The 17353-nt window shown below is 41.1% G+C and overlaps 1 protein-coding gene across 3 annotated transcripts in view; it reads right to left on the reverse strand.

The window, feature by feature from the left end:
• Positions 1-3248: 3248 nt before the first annotated feature.
• MAP3K20 (mitogen-activated protein kinase kinase kinase 20) overlaps positions 3249-17353 on the reverse strand; it is a 195867-nt gene continuing 181762 nt past the window's right edge. For 2 of the 3 annotated variants that reach the window (XM_033231103.1, XM_033231102.1), the window contains 4 exons: positions 12743-12859; positions 10372-10446; positions 7671-7821; positions 3249-5234 (listed from right to left, as the gene is read on the reverse strand). In XM_033231103.1, coding sequence (XP_033086994.1) covers positions 4534-5234; positions 7671-7821; positions 10372-10446; positions 12743-12859 — 1044 coding nt within the window. In that variant the 3' untranslated portion in view covers positions 3249-4533. The remainder of the gene's footprint in view (positions 5235-7670; positions 7822-10371; positions 10447-12742; positions 12860-17353) is intronic. The other variant, XM_033231101.1, reaches the window with a different exon arrangement.

A 17353-nucleotide genomic window follows, 5' to 3' on the forward strand; every position in this document is an offset into this window, starting at 1 on the left:
ACACCTGGCCACATTTTCTTTTTTTTTTTTGAGACGGAGTCTCGCTCTGTCACCCAGGCTGGAGTGCAGTGGCCAGATCTCAGCTCACTGCAAGCTCCGCCTCCCGGGTTTACGCCATTCTCCTGCCTCAGCCTCCCGAGTAGCTGGGACTACAGGCGTCCGCCACCTCGCCGGGCTAGCTTTTTGTATTTTTTAGTGGAGACGGGGTTTCACCGTGTTAGCCAGGATGGTCTTGATCTCCTGACCTCGTGATCCTCCCGTCTTGGCCTCCCAAAGTGCTGGGATTACAGGCTTGAGCCACCGTGCCCGCTGGCCACATTTTTTATTGTACTGATTTTTTCCCATGGAATCAATTCTTTTCGATTTAAATTTTATAATGAAGATGTTGCATATCAATTTTTTGTTGTTATTCATACTGCATGTTACCAATTATAGCTTCCGCCACTGTGAGTTTTCCTTTATAGTTACTATAAATCAGGTAAGAACTTCATTTTCCCAGGTCAGATTTTACTGTTCTGAATTTTACTGTAAATAGCTTTAAGTATTACATTTTAATTTTTATTATTTTTATGAGCTATGTTCACTATAAATTGGCTGAAAACAATTGATAATTATATTTCTTTCTAAAGTAGTCCTTGATTAAAAAAAAAATCCCCAGTTCTCCTATACAGTTTTGGAATTATCAAATTATTCAGCCTAGGTCCACTGTATTGCTAATGCGGTGACTGTGCAAAGATCTAACCATCCTGCTTTGTCTGGGCTTTGCCTGGAATAAAGACCACCTCTATGGTAGCAACCAATATAGACTTGGTACTTCCAAACTACCTCTGAAGCCTATTGAGGGAAAATTGCCACATTTAGAGGTGCCCCGTCCAAGATATACTCTTTCGATTTGTTTCTACTGTAATTTTTTCCTCCTAATCCTAATATCCCTTTCTTTCCTTTTTCTTTTCTTCTTCTTCTTTTTTTTTTGGTCTTAACCTCACCCCTTGCAACTAATACAGTTTCTCATTGTTGGCTACTGATTTATTTTTATGGGGGAAAAAAATCCCATTAATCCCTGCTTTGCTGTTGACTTACGTTCATCTTTCAACCTGGCAAGTGACTTTTGGTGAATAAACATCATTAGGAAAAAAAAAAAAAGAGAACATCCAACTTATTCTTTCTTTTTTTTTTTTTTTTGAGACGGAGTCTCACTCTGCCGCCCAGGCTGGAGTGCAGTGGCCAGATCTCAGCTCACTGCAAGCTCCACCTCCTGGGTTCACGCCATTCTCCTGCCTCAGCCTCCTGAGTAGCTGGGACTACAGGCGCCCACCACCTCGCCCGGCTAGTTTTTTGTATTTTTCTAGTAGAGACGGGGTTTCACCGTATTAGCCAGGATGGTCTCGATCTCCTGACCTCATGATCCGCCCGCCTCGGCCTCCCAAAGTGCTGGGACTACAGGCTTGAGCCACCGCGCCCGGCCCAACTTATTATTTCTTTACAGTCGAGAAGCAGACTGCAGATGTTCTTACTTTGATTTTGACTGGGAGCATTGAAGCTGACAAGTATTTTTCCGTGAGATATTACGAAGTGGTCAGTTTTGTGGGCTGGTGGAATAACCTCTTTGCAGTCATTGACTGCACTAAATAGGGCTGAGATCATTGAGTTACTTTATTACCAGCTTGGATTCCCTACCCCATAACCGAAGAAAGCAAGATGGAAGAAAGTAGCATGAAACTAGCAATGATTTTTATAGTGCCTTTTTTTTTTTTTTTTTTTGAGACGGAGTCTCGCTCTGTCACCAGGCTGGAGTGCAGTGGCCAGATCTCAGCTCACTGCAAGCTCCGCCTCCCGGGTTCACGCCATTCTCCTGCCTCAGCCTCCCGAGTAGCTGGGACTACAGGCGCCGCCACCTCGCCCGGCTAGTTTTTTGTATTTTTAGTAGAGACGGGGTTTCACCGTGTTAGCCAGGATGGTTTCGATCTCCTGACCTCGTGATCCGCCCGTCTCGGCCTCCCAAAGTGCTGGGATTACAGGCTTGAGCCACCGCGCCCGGCCTATAGTGCCTTTTAAACTAGACTCTTCAATAATTCCCCAGAATGCAAATTTTGTTTCACAATTAAGGCCATACTTTCCACTCCTTTCAGAGTGACTCAGTCAAGACTGTTCATCTATCCAAAAATTCTACTCACAGAAAATATTTTATTGCTTATTTAGAAACAGCATGATACTAAGATAGCATGTTTTGCATTAGTCTACTTTTCTTTAAATTTAAATGAAGGACAAAATGGAAAAATAATTGAAAACAGGCTGTGCTTGATAGCTTCATGAGAAAGGATCATGGTGGAGCTGAAAACCTTAGAAGCTGATTACACATGATGGAAAAGAGGCCCTCACGAACTGATTACACCATTCCCATTGCTTTGCTTGTAAATGCATTTGGCACACAATAAAACTTTTAGAAAATCAAGTTGTTGAATCAATGTTTAGGTGATGACAACTTCCCTTGTAAATAAAGGTCACTTCCTATAACTTTGACTTTAGTATTGATTGATCGAGACAGAGTCTTGGTCTGTTGCCCAGCCTGCAGTGCAGTCACGTCTTACTACAGCCTTGACCTGCCAGGCTCAAGTGATCTTCCTGCCTCAGTCTCCTCAGTGGCTGGGACTACAAGCATATGCCACCATGCTCAACTAATTTTTGTATTTTTTTGTAGAGATGGTGTCTCCCTATCTGACCCAGATAGGCTGGTGACCCAGGCTGACCTTGAACTCCTGGGCTCAAGGAATCCTCCTGCCTCAGTCTCCCAAAGTGTTGGGATTACAGGTGTGCGCCACCATGCCCCGCCTACTTTGACTTTAATGCTACCGAAATACAGTTTTCCCCACCAGGCCTCAAGTAATGTATCACACACAGCAGGGCAGCTACCCTGAGAACATATGCACGTACTCTGATGACCAGCTTCTTTTATTTTTTTTTTTATTTTTTTTTGAGACGGAGTCTCGCTCTGTCGCCCAGGCTGGAGTGCAGTGGCCGGATCTCAGCTCACTGCAAGCTCCGCCTCCCGGGTTTACGCCATTCTCCTGCCTCAGCCTCCTGAGTAGCTGGGACTACAGGCGCCCGCCACCACCAGCTTCTTTTAAAAAAGAATTCAAATCCACAGAATTAGAAGAGTGTCCTTTGGATTTCTACAGAACACTGAGAATCCTATGTAGGGTTTAGTGAATGCTAAAAAGGGTTAGTGAATGTTGCACAGAATCTCAGAATATTGAAAGTAACATTTATTGATTTGACATATAATAAGTTTGTTGCTACCTGACTTTTTGGTTTGTAAAACATGAAGCATTTCACAAGTTGGATCCCACCATTTCTGCCCTAAGCTGCAGACAGTCTCCTTGCACCCCCACCGGTTTACCTCTTTGCCCACAGCTGCTCAGAGCTGTCTTGCTGCAAGGCTGATATTTACTGTCTGACTCCAACAAGGATGTTGGTAATTTTAAATTTTTCTGGCTTTTAGCTTGTGACGTTATTATCTTGCTCTGTATCTGTTTTCTTTTAGATTTTAGATTTCTGACATCCCAAGAGGCCTTTATGGAATGTTGTTTTATCCTCTTTGCTCCTTCTTTGTAGAAATTTAGAAAATAATATTTGAAAGCAGTCCCTGGGAACTTAGGGAGAGAAAGAACCACAAATCCAGGCAATTTAAATCTTTGGTTTCTGATAAATCGTATATGAATGAGATATGCATCATAATCAACATTAAATTCAGTAACTTTTTTTATTACTGAAAAATGACAAGCCAGATCAGTTCAACTCTGACCATCATAAAAACACAAGTATCTTACTAAAATAAATACTAAATGCTAACCAGCAGGGCTGAGCCAAAGGGTGAGATGAGTGAGGTACCTGTCTTGGGCACAAAATTTAAGGAGACATCAAAAAAAAAAGAGGGGGGGGGAAGAAAGAAAGAAAACAAAAAAGAAACAACAAAAAACCCCAAACCAAAAAACTCAATAATCAAGCTAAATGATATTTTAATGCAATATTTTAAAAAATAAAACAAATGAAAAAAAATTATGATGAACAAAATATAAATGTTAAAGACAAGATCAGTAACAGTGCCTTGCCAGGCCATATTGCATCCTCAGTCAAAAGGAAAAATCAGTAACACTCATTCTGTCATTACCTAAACATTTGGTTTTTTTTTGGTTGACCTTATTTGCCTTACCCTCATCCTGGCCCTGCTAACCAGAATATCAGTGGTTCGGGTAAAAAAAATGGCATAACCTTTCCTCTAAAAATGTTCACTCAAGGGAGAAAATACATGTAGTGATTTTCAAGCCTAGTTATGATCACTGGGTAACCAATATCCATAATTTTGACCCTGGTTTGGCTATAGTCTCAATTAAAAGGTATTTCCCAATCCCAAAAATGGAAGTGTTGTCTTTTTGTTAATTCAATATGAAGGGATCATATTATCAAAAACCATTACATTTCTTTCTTTTTTTTTTTTTTTAAACCTGCTTAGAAAAACTCATGTAGTTCAATTCATCAAAAGTTTCTCCATCCACGGTGGTCCCCTCTGGCTCTCTCTTTATTGGTTTTGGCGGGAGAGGGCCTGTGGGGCTTTTTCCGGTATTCCACTTTTGTCCAGCCCCCTTCGCTGACTTTGCTCTCCTCTTCACTGGCTCTTGAGTCAGTCTCAGGGTGCAAAGGCATCCCTGGTATGGTGTTGGGTTGGTGGAGGTCTCTAGGGCTTCTCTTGAAGTCAGGCGACTGGTGAGGATTGAGTGCTGACTGAGAAACCCTGTAGAACTTTCCGGGATATCTTCCTCTTGAAGGAGTGGGATGCTGACTTTTTCCACTGTATCTTCCTTTAGGAGAAGAATTGAGTGATATACTACCACGTCCATATTTGTTCCTGCTTCTATCTGAGTATCGACCCCTCTCTGAAGAGGTGTCAGTATTGCCACTGGAAAAGCCACTGTCCCTAGAGCTGAGATGCAGGGAAGAGAAGTTTTTGGTCAGTCCATACTGAGTAGGAGAGGAGCTTCTGGACTGGTTCACAGGTGTAATCTGTTGATACTTAATGGGCACCTGGGTCCGTCTCACAGCAGCAGCATAGGAATCCTGGCCATCAAGGTATGAGAAGAATGGTGACCCCAGAATAGGATTGCTCTGGGAACGCTGTAAAGAAGTGTTGGATGCAATCTGCCGCATCCTCAGAGTATCTAACCACTGGCAATCAGCACCTGCGGGAGAAATGGAAATGAGCATCTTTGAAGCCACAGTAAAGCTGCATGCCTAATTCATACGCCTGTTTTAGGATAATTCAAGGCTGTTTGGGATGCTCTAAGCTTTACCATTCATAGAAATTCTAGGCTACATATAAGGACATTTCCTTTATTACAAATACTTTACAAAATAAGGACATTTACACTTAGTCAATCTATGCTATGTGCTTGGCATTGTTCCATGGGCTTTCCTTCCACTATCTGATTTAATCCTCTCAATAATCTTCTTAGGTAAACACTAATAGTCTTATTCTATAAATGAGGAAGCTTGGGAGGTCAAATAACTTGCCCAAGATCACTCAGTCAATAATACCAAGTCCTGCATCTAAATCCCATCTTCTTCCTACATAGTTGTGTTCTCACTTCTAGAAAGTATGTTCAGGTAGCAGGGGCAAGTTTAGTAAACAAAAGGTTTTTTTTGCAACCTGCACTTTTAAAACCTCAAGGACCCTAAATGCAGATAAAATAAATGAGGCTCTGAAGGTTGAGACAGCTAGAGATTGTTTGAAAGAAAGACCGTTCATGTGTCCAGAGGAGAGATACTGAGGCTTGGGAATAAGAAGTATTTTCAGCATAAAAAAATGAAGCTGCGCTGGCAAGTAGGAAGAAGTTAAGATAAAAGAAAACGGTGAATTGACAAGGAGCATTTAGTAAGTTATATTTCAGTGAATAAGCAAGTTCCTCACACCTGAGATCTTTTCTGTTTTCCCCCAAGCCTGAACAATGTTCCTGGAGTTCCTGGGTGGTCCTCCCAGCCTCAGCTTCCTCAGCTACTCCACCCTCTGCTCACACAGATGACGCGTGTGGAGGGTATCAGAGCATGCATGTCTCTGTCTCCCTCACTGCCTGAGCACAGGTGACCCATACCTCTGCGGTGAGTGACTTGTCCAGACAATTCCAGAGACTCCTCCCAGGCTTCAGTGCATCACAACGCCTTCTTTTGTTGTTGTTATTGTGTGTATGTGTGTATTTTATTGTGGTAACCACCACATTTTTCCATCCTAGCCTTTTTTTTTTTTTTGAGACAGTCTCGCTCTGTCACCCAGGCTGGAGTGCAGTGGCCGGATCTCAGCTCACGGCAAGCTCCGCCTCCCGGGTTCACGCCATTCTCCCGCCTCAGCCTCCCGAGTAGCTGGGACTACAAGCGCCCGTCACCTTGCCCGGCTAATTTTTTGTATTTTTAGTAGAGACGGGGTTTCACTGTGTTAGCCAGGATGGTCTCGATTTCCTGACCTTCTGATCCGCCCGCCTCGGCCTCCCGAAGTGCTAGGATTACAGGCGTGAGCCACCATCCGGCCCATCCTAGCCATTTTTAAGCTTATAGTTCAGTACTGTTAGTATATTCCCATTGTTGTGCAACAGATCTCTATAATTATTTCATCTTGCAACACTGAAACTGTAGACCCACTAATCTCTAAGTTCCTCTTTGCCCTTTTGCCTTCCCTTCTCCCCTGCCCCCCGACTCCCACTTGTTAACTATCTTCTACTTCCTGTTTCTATGACTTTGACTACTGTAGATACTTCACATGAGCAGTATCCTACAGAATCACAATGCCTTCTTTCCCTCCCGTTGACTTCTCTGGAATTTTGGCTTCCAATAGAACCCTGATTTTGCTCAGTCTCCAAACCCCTCCACGTAGCCATGTGATCCGGAGAGTTGACCGCATTCTGGCTCCAGGGATCGACTTTAATTAGTTTAAGTCAGATGTGCTCATGCTATGTTTAGGGACGGACAAGTTGCTCTATTCTGGCCAAAGCAGAATTGGTGAGGGGTAGTCTTTTGGGGGTTTCTAGAAAAGTTTTCCTTACTCCTATATATAAGAACAGGTAGGGATTTCCTCTGGACATTGCCATATCTTTGTGTGATGACTGTAAACAGGAGAGGAGCCGAGGGCAAAGGCAGCCTATTGAGCATGGCAGGGCGGAAAGAAGGGAAGGTTCATTCCACTATCTGAATATGGTTGAGCCGGCTTATCTTACTGCACCTGGAGCCTGCCCTACCTCTGAATTTCTTGTTATGGAAGATAATAAATTTTATTACAGTTTAAATCAGTGGTTTAAGGACTTTAGAGCTCTTCTTAATCACCGGGAAGGCTCCTTAAAATGCAGATTGCAGGTTCTACCCCCAGAGTTCTGATTCAGTAAGTCTGGGTTTGGGCCTGAGGATCTGGATTTCTAGTAAGTTCACAGGTGATCCCGATGCTGCTGGTCCTGGGGCCACACTTGGGAAACTACTGGAGTAAGGCAGTTGAAACTGGGTTTTCGGCTACTCGAAGCTCAAAGATAGATCGTAACTGATTGAGATGGTATCCTCTGAGTCTTCAGATCATCTGAAAATGTCATAGTTAAGTTTCTGGAATCTAGCACACATCTAATACGGGAACACTAACTTACTTGAGTCAGACCTACTTCCGGGGTTGCCATCTGAATTGGTGAATAATGTCTGAATGGCAAGTTGGACTGCTTTCACTTCATCCTGAGGTTTTGTTCTACTCCACTGAATCGAATGGACATGTTTAGTGCTTTTTGGAGTTCTAACATCACTCTGGTAAAAAAAAAAAAAAAAAAAAAAAAAGAAACATATAACCAAATAGACAAACACATATAAAATAGGAAAGAAAGACATCCAGGTTATTATATCACTTCAATTTCACTTCTTAGAACACTATCATAATGCACTAGGAAAATATTCTGAACAGTTGGCCCAAATACGCTCATTTGATGAAAAGAAAATGTTTAACCACTTTATTTCTTAGTGGGTTATAGCACTTATTCCCTAATGGATTATAACATATATTTCTTAGTAAACTATAATAGCTAAAAATATGGTTGTCTTCTCCCAGAATTTATATTTGACAAATCTCAACTTACCTCTTTGTTTAATAAGAAATAAAAATTTCCCTCTTATGTTTATAGTACTTGAAGACAGATATTTTGTTGAATAAATGAAAATGTGAGCACCATGTTTGCCTAAGAGTGAATTCAGATCATCAAGGGAACTGAATGAATGTGGTGGGGCAAATCACCTACATGGAGGGGGAGTGGTCTCAGATGCAAAAGTGAGACAGGATCAAGAAGTAAGAAATGGGGACCAGGAAGAGGACACTAGGTCAAGACACATCTTGTCCTGAAATCTCCCTCCTCACTAACTGTCACCAATCAATGTCAATTAAAGAGTCTCCAGGATTCAATATGGTTAGGGAAATCTGTTTTTAAAAACTCTGAAGTGAAAAACCCAGACAAAAGTGGCATATCATCATGAGGTCTAAAAAAGAAGGAGGAGGGAGAGAGAAGAAGAAAAAGAGAACTGGGTGTGCTATCTCCAAAACTATCTAAGGCAGGCAGAGATAGAATCTGGTTGTTCTAATTGTCCGATTACTAACAAGAGGGCTTTTCCTGAGTAGTGAGGACCAGGTAACAGACTTTAGAATAGTCTAGTCTAGATTCCAAGTTCCTCAAGACCAACCAGCCTCTTTTGTTTGGGTTTTGCACCTTGCAAGCAATGCTTTGACAAATAATGTAACTTCTTCTCAGATGCCTGACAACCTGTGCACCCCAGCAGGTGAGGATAAATAACTGCTGTAAACCTTTTTGGCTTCCAGCCTGGCCAGAGTTTTTTTTTTTTTTTTTTTTTTTTTTTTTTTGACACAGAGTTTTGCTCTTGTCTCCCAGGCTGGAATGCAATGGCGCAATCTTGACTCACCGCAACCTCCGCCTCCTGGGTTCAAGCGATTCTCCTGCCTCAGTCTCCTGAGTAGCTGGGATTATAGGCATGCACCACCATGCCCAGCCAATTTTTGTATTATTAGTAGAGATGAGGTTTTACCATGTTGACCAGGCTAGTCTCGAACTCCTGACCTCAGGTGATCCACCTGCCTCAGTCTCCCAAAGTGCTGGGATTATAGGCATGAGCCACCATGCCTGGCCCAGAGTTTGTATTTCTAATACTGAAAAGCCAAATCCTGGCAGCCCAGGAAACTATCAAAATGCCACATTCACAAAGTCCTCTTTGAAGTGGACTTCATCTTACTGCAGCCACTGGGAGCTAACAGGGTAGCCAGGGAAGAGCAGAAAGTATTTTTTTATAGTTAGAAAACATGGAAGTAACTTCAACAATTCTGTCAGTGAGTACCTCATACCTCAGGCCTTCCTTTCATCTCTCTGAGCCTGTTTTTCCTATCTGCAAAATGAGGATAATAATATCTTTCAGTATTTTTTTTTTTTTTTTCCTGGAGACAGGGGTCTGACTGTGCCATCCAGGCTGGAGTGCAGTGATGTGATCTTGGCTCACTGCAGCCTCAACCTCCTGGGCTCAAGCAATCCCCCCACCTCAACCTCCCGAGTAGCTGGGGCCACAGACATGTGCCACCACACCCGGCTGTTTTTTGTATTTTTTGTAGAGATAGGGTTTCATAATGTTGCCCAGGCTGGTCTCAAACTCTTGGGCTCAAGTGATCTGCCCACCTCAGCCTCCCAAAGTGCTGAGATTACAGGTGTGAGCCACTGCGCCTGGCTGATATTTTTCAGTATTGATTTACATGAAGTTAGTGTGATCAAACTGGTATAAGCACCTGTAACAGTGCCTGGTTCATAGTAGATCCTTAATAAATGTTTCTTGAACGAACGAATTGGATGAATGAATGAAATGCATGTCCCTTTGGTGGTGGGTGCACACTAATACCTCCAGGAGTGCCAAGACTGTACTATAACTGTTGCCTTCCACCCACTCCCACCAGGTTTATGTACCTTGTAAGGTGTATGTCCCACCAGCCACAAAGATCTTGTTGACTTAAAAAAAAATTAGTATTAAGTATTAGTATCCCCAATACCAAACATCTGACATGGTATACAGAAGGTGTTCAGTCTGTAACTAATGAATGAATGAAGCACTACCTCAGTCTCTATCTGGGTAAGTTTATCCTTTTCTCTTTTCTTCCCAACATGTTGTTAGATAAATTATATTGATCTTCCCATGGTCATGATGGTTGGTTTATCTCCCAATACATTCCAATAAATTATATGCTCTGAGGTAACAGATAAATTTATATTCATTCACTGTTGGTGGGGCCACCAGCCTCTTGCCCCTAGAGCTTACCTCATATGTGACAGTGCACTCCACAGTCTGATTTTTTGCTATTCCTACAATCCACTTCTCCATTACAAATGGTGGCTGAAAAACAAAAGTTAGGATGGTGTAGTACCATAACACAGTCTGCTCTACTATAGTATGTTTCTTTGAGGCCAGTTGTGCCATACACAATTAGCAAACAGGGACATAACATCAGATTATCATGAAAGCCTTGTCGGTTCTCATGTGATCACTCACAACATGCTAAGGTTTGGAGTTTTGCTTTTCATAAGACATCCTTTTGTGTATTTGTAAATAGCTAGTCACGGCCTCCCACAATCTTCTTTTCCGATATAACATTTGCTATCACTCAGTCCTATCATTATGTCATTAATTCATGCTAAAGTTTGAAGCATCACTTGGAAAACTTTCCCACAGTTAAGAGAAATCCATAGCAATATGAGAAGACCCAGAAGTGCTTTCCTTGAGTAAAGCCGTGGCTGGTTTAGTGGCTTCAACAATCACTCTGCTTTCCATAACATCACACTATCCAGCAAAGCTGCACATACACATGAAGAAACCATGGTTATGTTTTCCCACTGTATTAAAACAAAGGATTAGTGAGGAAGCCTGTGCCTTTGATCCTATTTTAATTATGATGAAAACAGCTTCAGAAATAAGCTGCACTCTCTTCCCATCCCCCTTTCACTTCACATTTAAGGCTGCAAAGGAATGACTGACCGTGAGCTGGGTTCAAAGAAAATGTGATAGAGATTTAGCTGGGCTAGGTTTTCTTTGAGACTGAGTCTCACTCTGTTGCCCAGGCTGGAGTGTAGTGGCGCAATCTTGGCTCATCACAAACTCTTCCTCCCAGGTTCAAGTGATTCTCAAGCCTTGGCCTCTCAAGTAGCTGGGATTACAGGAGCATGCCACCACACCTGGCTCATTTTTTGTATTTTTAGTAGACACGGGGTTTCACTATGTTGTCCAGGCTGGTCTCCAACTCCTGGTCTCAAGTGATCTGCTCACCTCAGCCTCCCAAAGTGCAGGGATTACAGGTATGAGCCACTGCACCCAACCTGGGCTAGTTTTTTGTTGTTGTTGTTGTTGTTTATTTGTTTTAAATTAGGATTGTTATTGTTTCTGTTGATGTTTAAAAATTCTATAACTTTTGATTGGTCTGTCCCAGTTCTAGTTTTCCTTATAAGCCTGTTAATGTTGCTGTGTGATTTCGTATGTATGGCATGATAGCAGAAACACTTATATTCAGTTTTACAACTCCACGACATGGGTGGGGAAGAAAGAAAATATCTTTCCAGCCTTCAAGACAACATATTATGTCCCAACAAAATAAGAAAAAGGTAAAACCAAGTCATAACCCTTACAGATAAATAATGCCATGGAAATAACTCCTAGATAGACAGTGGAATCCAACAATGAATATCAAATCAATCTGCTTGATGTCCACTTGTAAATTAAAATGACTTGGTTGTTTAGCATTCTAATGCCTATGAAGAGAACACATTTACAATGTCTTCTTTCTAATGCAATGTGTTCTCTCTAATGCATGTCTTTGAAGAACCATTTTAGTTCCCTACTTATGTTTGTACCTGGGTTCTTTGCTACAAGCCCCACTTTCTTCACTGAAACCAAAGACCTGGTTAATAGTGTATCACAGTTAGCGGATTATGTGAGGCCAGGGTGACTGTCCTGTTGACTTCATGGTTATTCACCTGAAGTTGTTGACCTTCTACAATTGAAGTCTCATATGTATTTTTCCAGTATGATTGGGACAGAATTGAATTTTTTTTCAATTTTGAGGAGCGAGCTAAGCATTTCCGCAAGTCTTTCTTCAGTGTTTTCCTCAGCATGCTTCCCACTGGCCCTGGAGTAGTAGCATGCTTTCTAGTCACTCCAGGAATTCATAGTGTGGACTTAAGGAAGCCATTAAGACTTCAATGTGTGCCTCATAATTAACCTCATCTCAGTCCTTCAGGGAATTGACCTCAACCAAGAAAGTCTTTCTCAACCAAGAAAGTATAAGTTTTCCAAAGTTTAAAAGTACTCAAAATTTGAAGTAAATATTTTCATTGTTCACATTTTCCTTCCTTTAATAAATGACAGAGTAAGCATAAAGAAATATAGAAGAAAAAAATTTTTAAACAATTAAATGATACCTTTTTGCAGTGCTTTTTAGTTCACACAGCATAAGTGGAATTTTAACAAAAACCTATTATGATCTCAATCTGCTAAATAAAATGTGCCTTTCAACAGCCAGCTCGAGGCTGAGCTGATGTGAGCATGGACAAGCACAAAAGCACACTGCTGGGGTATTTTAATGTCTTTGTTTGATATCTGTGAATTCAAAAGAGCTTTTAAGCCGTAAATAGAACCCTACCTTTGTCATCTTTAAAATCTCCGCATCAGGTAGGTTAGTGTTGAATGTCACATCTTTTATGTAGGTTATTGCAATTTCATCCCCATCCATCTCCATATACATTTTCCACTTACAATCCTGGAATTAAAAACAAAATTATATAATTTGAGAAAGTGAAACAATTTTTTTTTAGTCTCAATGTTTCATAACACATAAAATATTCTAAATGAAGTATTATTGGAGTGGCTTTTTTTTTTTCCTTTTTCAGTAAAAGGACATGAAATTAGATTCCTATGTATATCTAAATAAGCCCCAGTTAGTGCAGCCTTGAGACATAATGTGTCAGTTTTAAGTGTTCTATTATAGGAGTTACAAACTCAAAATCCTGAAGGGACCAGGCAGATAATAAAAAGGAGTAAAGCTAGGCAGTTTCCTTATAAAGCTTTAAGTGGCAACCTTTTAAAATAGACTCATTTAATTTACATATTAAACATTGTAGGAACATTTTTTCATTACCACAAAGAAATGTGGTTTTCTACTTTTCTTGAAATATAAGGTCCTCTTGATCCACCTTTAATCTTCCTAGATTGATAATGATGTGGGTTCAAGAAACTCTCACTTTCCTCTTAACAAGAAGGAAAACAACAGTGCAAATGTGTTGATAAATGACAACTAGGGAGTTATGGGGTGGGTGAGGGACTCTGGGAAACCAAAGAACAGTTCCCTTAAAGGCACAGCTACTTCGTGACTTCTGTTGATTGTTCCCATGTGGAAATATGAGCCCAGTTTTGCTAGGTCCTTTAATATTTCACGAACAGCTGAGAATTAGGATCCTTATGTAAAACTCTTGATTTTTAAACAATGGTATGTTAATTAAATTTTTAATAAAATCACCGTATAATGGAAAAGTGCTTTACATCATTCATTAACAGGAAAATGCAAATTAAAACCACAATGAGGTACCACTATACACCCATTAGAATAGCTGACTGATAACATCAAATGTTGGCTAAGATTTAGAGTTACTGGAACTCTCATATTAATATTAATACATTGTTGATGGGAAATGGTACAACTGCTTCAGAAAAATTTTGATAATTTATTATAAAACCAAATATATGCCTATTCTATGACCCAGAAATTCTACTCCTAGGTATTTACCCAAGAGAAATGAAAAAAGACTTGCCTAGGTATGTTCTTAGCAGCTTTATCATGTTAACTAGGAAACTTGAAACAAGCCAAGCATCCATCAAAATGAGAATGGATCAACTGTGATATATTCATAGAATGGAATATTACTTAGCAATACAAAGGAAGACATTACTGATGCATGCAACAACTTGGATAAATCTCAAAAACATTATGGTGAGTGAAAGAAGTATATAGAAAAAGGCCGGGTGCGGTGGCTCAAGCCTGTAATCCCAGCACTTTGGGAGGCCGAGACGGGCGGATCAAGAGGTCAGGAGATCGAGACCATTCTGGCTAACACGGTGAAACCCTGTCTCTACTAAAAAGTGCAAAAAACTAGCCGGGCGAGGTGACGGACGCCTGTAGTCCCAGCTACTCGGGAGGCTGAGGCAGGAGAATGGCGTAAACCTGGGAGGTGGAGCTTGCAGTGAGCCGAGATCCGGCCACTGCACTCCAGCCTGGGTGACAGAGCAAGACTCCGTCTCAGGAAAAAAAAAAAAAAAGAAGTATATAGAAAAAAAGAACAACCTAATGATTCCATTTATATGATATTCTAGAACAGACAAAACTAATTAATGGTAGAAAAATTCAGAAGGGTGCTTACTTCTGCAGATGGGGACTTACAAGGGGTATGAGGAAACTTTCTGGGGGTAGCAGTGCTCTACTGATAGAGGTTTGGGTTACACAGGTGCATGGATTGGTCAAAACTCAGTGAATGTACATTTTAAATCTGTGTATTTCTCTTTTTAATTAATTTTATAGTGATTGTTAAAACAATTTTTTTGAGAAGGGGTCTTGCTCTGTTACCCAGGCTGGAGTATGGGTAGCATGATCTCCACTCACTGCAGTCTTGACCTCCCAAGCTCAAGCGATTTTCCCACTTCAGTCTCCTAAGCAGCTGGGACCACAAGTATGTGCCATCATGCTCAGCTAACATTTTCTTGTTTTTAATTTTTTGTAGAGCTGGGGTTTCACTATGTTGTTGCTCAAGCTCGTCTCAAATTCCTGGGCTCAAGTGATCCTCCCACTTCAGCCTCCCAAAGTGCTGGGATTACAGGTATAAGCCACTGCACCTGAACTGCATTTCTTATTCTAGCACACTGAAATATTTAGGAGGAAGTATACTGATGTCTGCAAATTAATTTGAAATGTATCAAAAAATAAAGATTGATGGGTGGCTAGAGAGAGGGGTAGATGGATAAACCAAGTATATGTGATAAGCCAAGTATAGTAAAATGTTAATGGTTGAATGGGGGCTATGAGAGTTCACTGTAAAATTATTTCAACTTTGCTGTATAAATAATTTAATAATAAAAATGGGGATAAACAAAGGAAAATAAAACTCATGTCTTTGTACCAAATTTGACCCCTGGACCATAAATGCACATTCTGTCTGTCTGTCTGTCTATCTACCTATTTTTTAAATTTCCTTTTTAGAGATAGTATGTTGCTGTGTTGCCCAAGATGGTCTTGAACACTTGGTCTCAAGCAATCCTCCCACCTCAGCCTCCCAAGTAGCTGGGATAGAGGCATGAGCCATTGCTCCTGGCTCTGTGTTTATTGAAGAATGAAGAATCCTGAGGATTAAGGCTAATGTACCAAGCACCTTACATGCTGAAACTGGAAAATGCCCTCATAAATCAGAGTGGACCTGGAATGTTTCCTAGAGCAAGCTCAGACATCATTCTTATGGAAAGGCATCAACAAAGAGGCTGTTGAAAGCCTGTTGGCTTCAACAGGAAGCTGGGGTGCCTGATGTTTTAGGAAAGCCTCAAGATGAATTGCAAACCAAGCAGGGCCCATGTCTGACCCTCTTTGCCCAGCCACATTCACAAAATGGAGAGCCAATTAGTGAAGGAAAAGGTCTATTCAATAAAATGAAAACCTGGCTCTTGGCTAACGTAAGTCAAATTAGTTTCTCAGAATTGACAAATCTCTCAGTATTTCTTTGTTTTGGAGCCACTGCTACCCAGGCAACGTGGGTTCTGAGATAACTGGGCAGGATAATGACTGTTTGGTGTCATGATTGCTCTTCTCTGAAATAGCAAGAACCTTCTCAAGGCAGCAGCTGGGATAAAAAGCCTTAGAAGAGATGAGTTTATATAGTTCAGTTTCTTTTGCCTGTCAAGTTTGGGAATTAAGTTAGTCAAAAGCACAGTCAAAAGACCTTGAACGGCATGAAAATGCCTGAACTTCCCCTGCTTCACTCTCATCTCCTAACCAGAGAGCTCCCCCATGACTTCAAGCTGTAAATCAGACCCTCCTCTGCACACTGTCAAAACAGCTCTGTGTGAAGAAGCGGCTGACAGGAGGGGAACTCACATCTGTGGAGCGCTTACTATGCTCTAGGCATGTCTCTGGGCACTTATACCATGCTATTTTATTGGATATCCATCAGAACCCTGAAAGTCAGGACTATTTTCCCTTTAGATGAATGAGAAAAATGAGGTTCAGACAGATTAAATAACTTTCCTAGGGTTTCATGACCAATATGTGGTTGACATCAGCACAAGGCTGAATTACTCCAAAGCTGGAGGAGATACTAATGCGGACAGACAAGCAGGAGAGGTAGCAGGTGAACCTGCTGGATGGTTTTGTCCCGCTCCATAAATGGGTCCAGCCATGGACAACAGACAGGCAGAAGAAGGACCAGAGAAGATTTCGCTGATACAACCCAGAAAGCTAGTGGCCATTATTCTCCTTGCAGCAACTGCTTCCCTGCTCCCCAAAGTCCAACTTGGAGAAACACTGATCCAAATAATAGGGTTAGAGACCTTTTATTTTTAAATTCCCTTTTTCTCTTCTACTAAAGAAAGACCTTTACCTGAACCCTGAACCATAAAAGAAGGTAGCTACAGAAGGAACAAAACTATACTCAAGGAAGTCATAAGACAAGGAGGCCATCATGCATTTCACTAAAAAGTAGGTTCTGCTTGTTACAAAGCTGGGTAAGAGAGAAAGAGAATATGCTCCAACATGCAGGGCCCATGTAAATCATAAAATCAATTTGACAGTGGCCTGACCTAACTCCAGGCATCTTCAGGGCATCTATGATATCATCGTTGCCTAGTTAACAAAAGTAATCCACAAATAAAGTAATGGAATTCCTTATATTCTGCTCAGTTTCAAATTAGCCTAAGGTATCCTTAACGTTTTTGTCATTTTGTTAGTCATAAATTGTCAATGAGGATCGTCCACAACTCTGGGATTCAAATGGTTATTGAATTGGACTAGACACGCTGCAGACATTGAGATGCCATGTAACCAGTTCTTAACTGATCAACCACGGAAAAGGCTATCATTACAAATAAAATGAATTAAGTCATCAATAGCATCACTAAAAATAACAATTCCACAAGTTTATGAGCCTAATATAGGGTTTTACTTAGATATTTGCAACCTTTTCAGTACCTTGGCTGTGACAGGGACCAGGTATTGGGCACA

This window comes from Trachypithecus francoisi, unplaced genomic scaffold, assembly GCF_009764315.1.
Source record: "Trachypithecus francoisi isolate TF-2019V2 unplaced genomic scaffold, Tfra_2.0 Lachesis_group13, whole genome shotgun sequence".
NCBI classification, from domain to species: Eukaryota; Metazoa; Chordata; class Mammalia; order Primates; family Cercopithecidae; genus Trachypithecus; species Trachypithecus francoisi.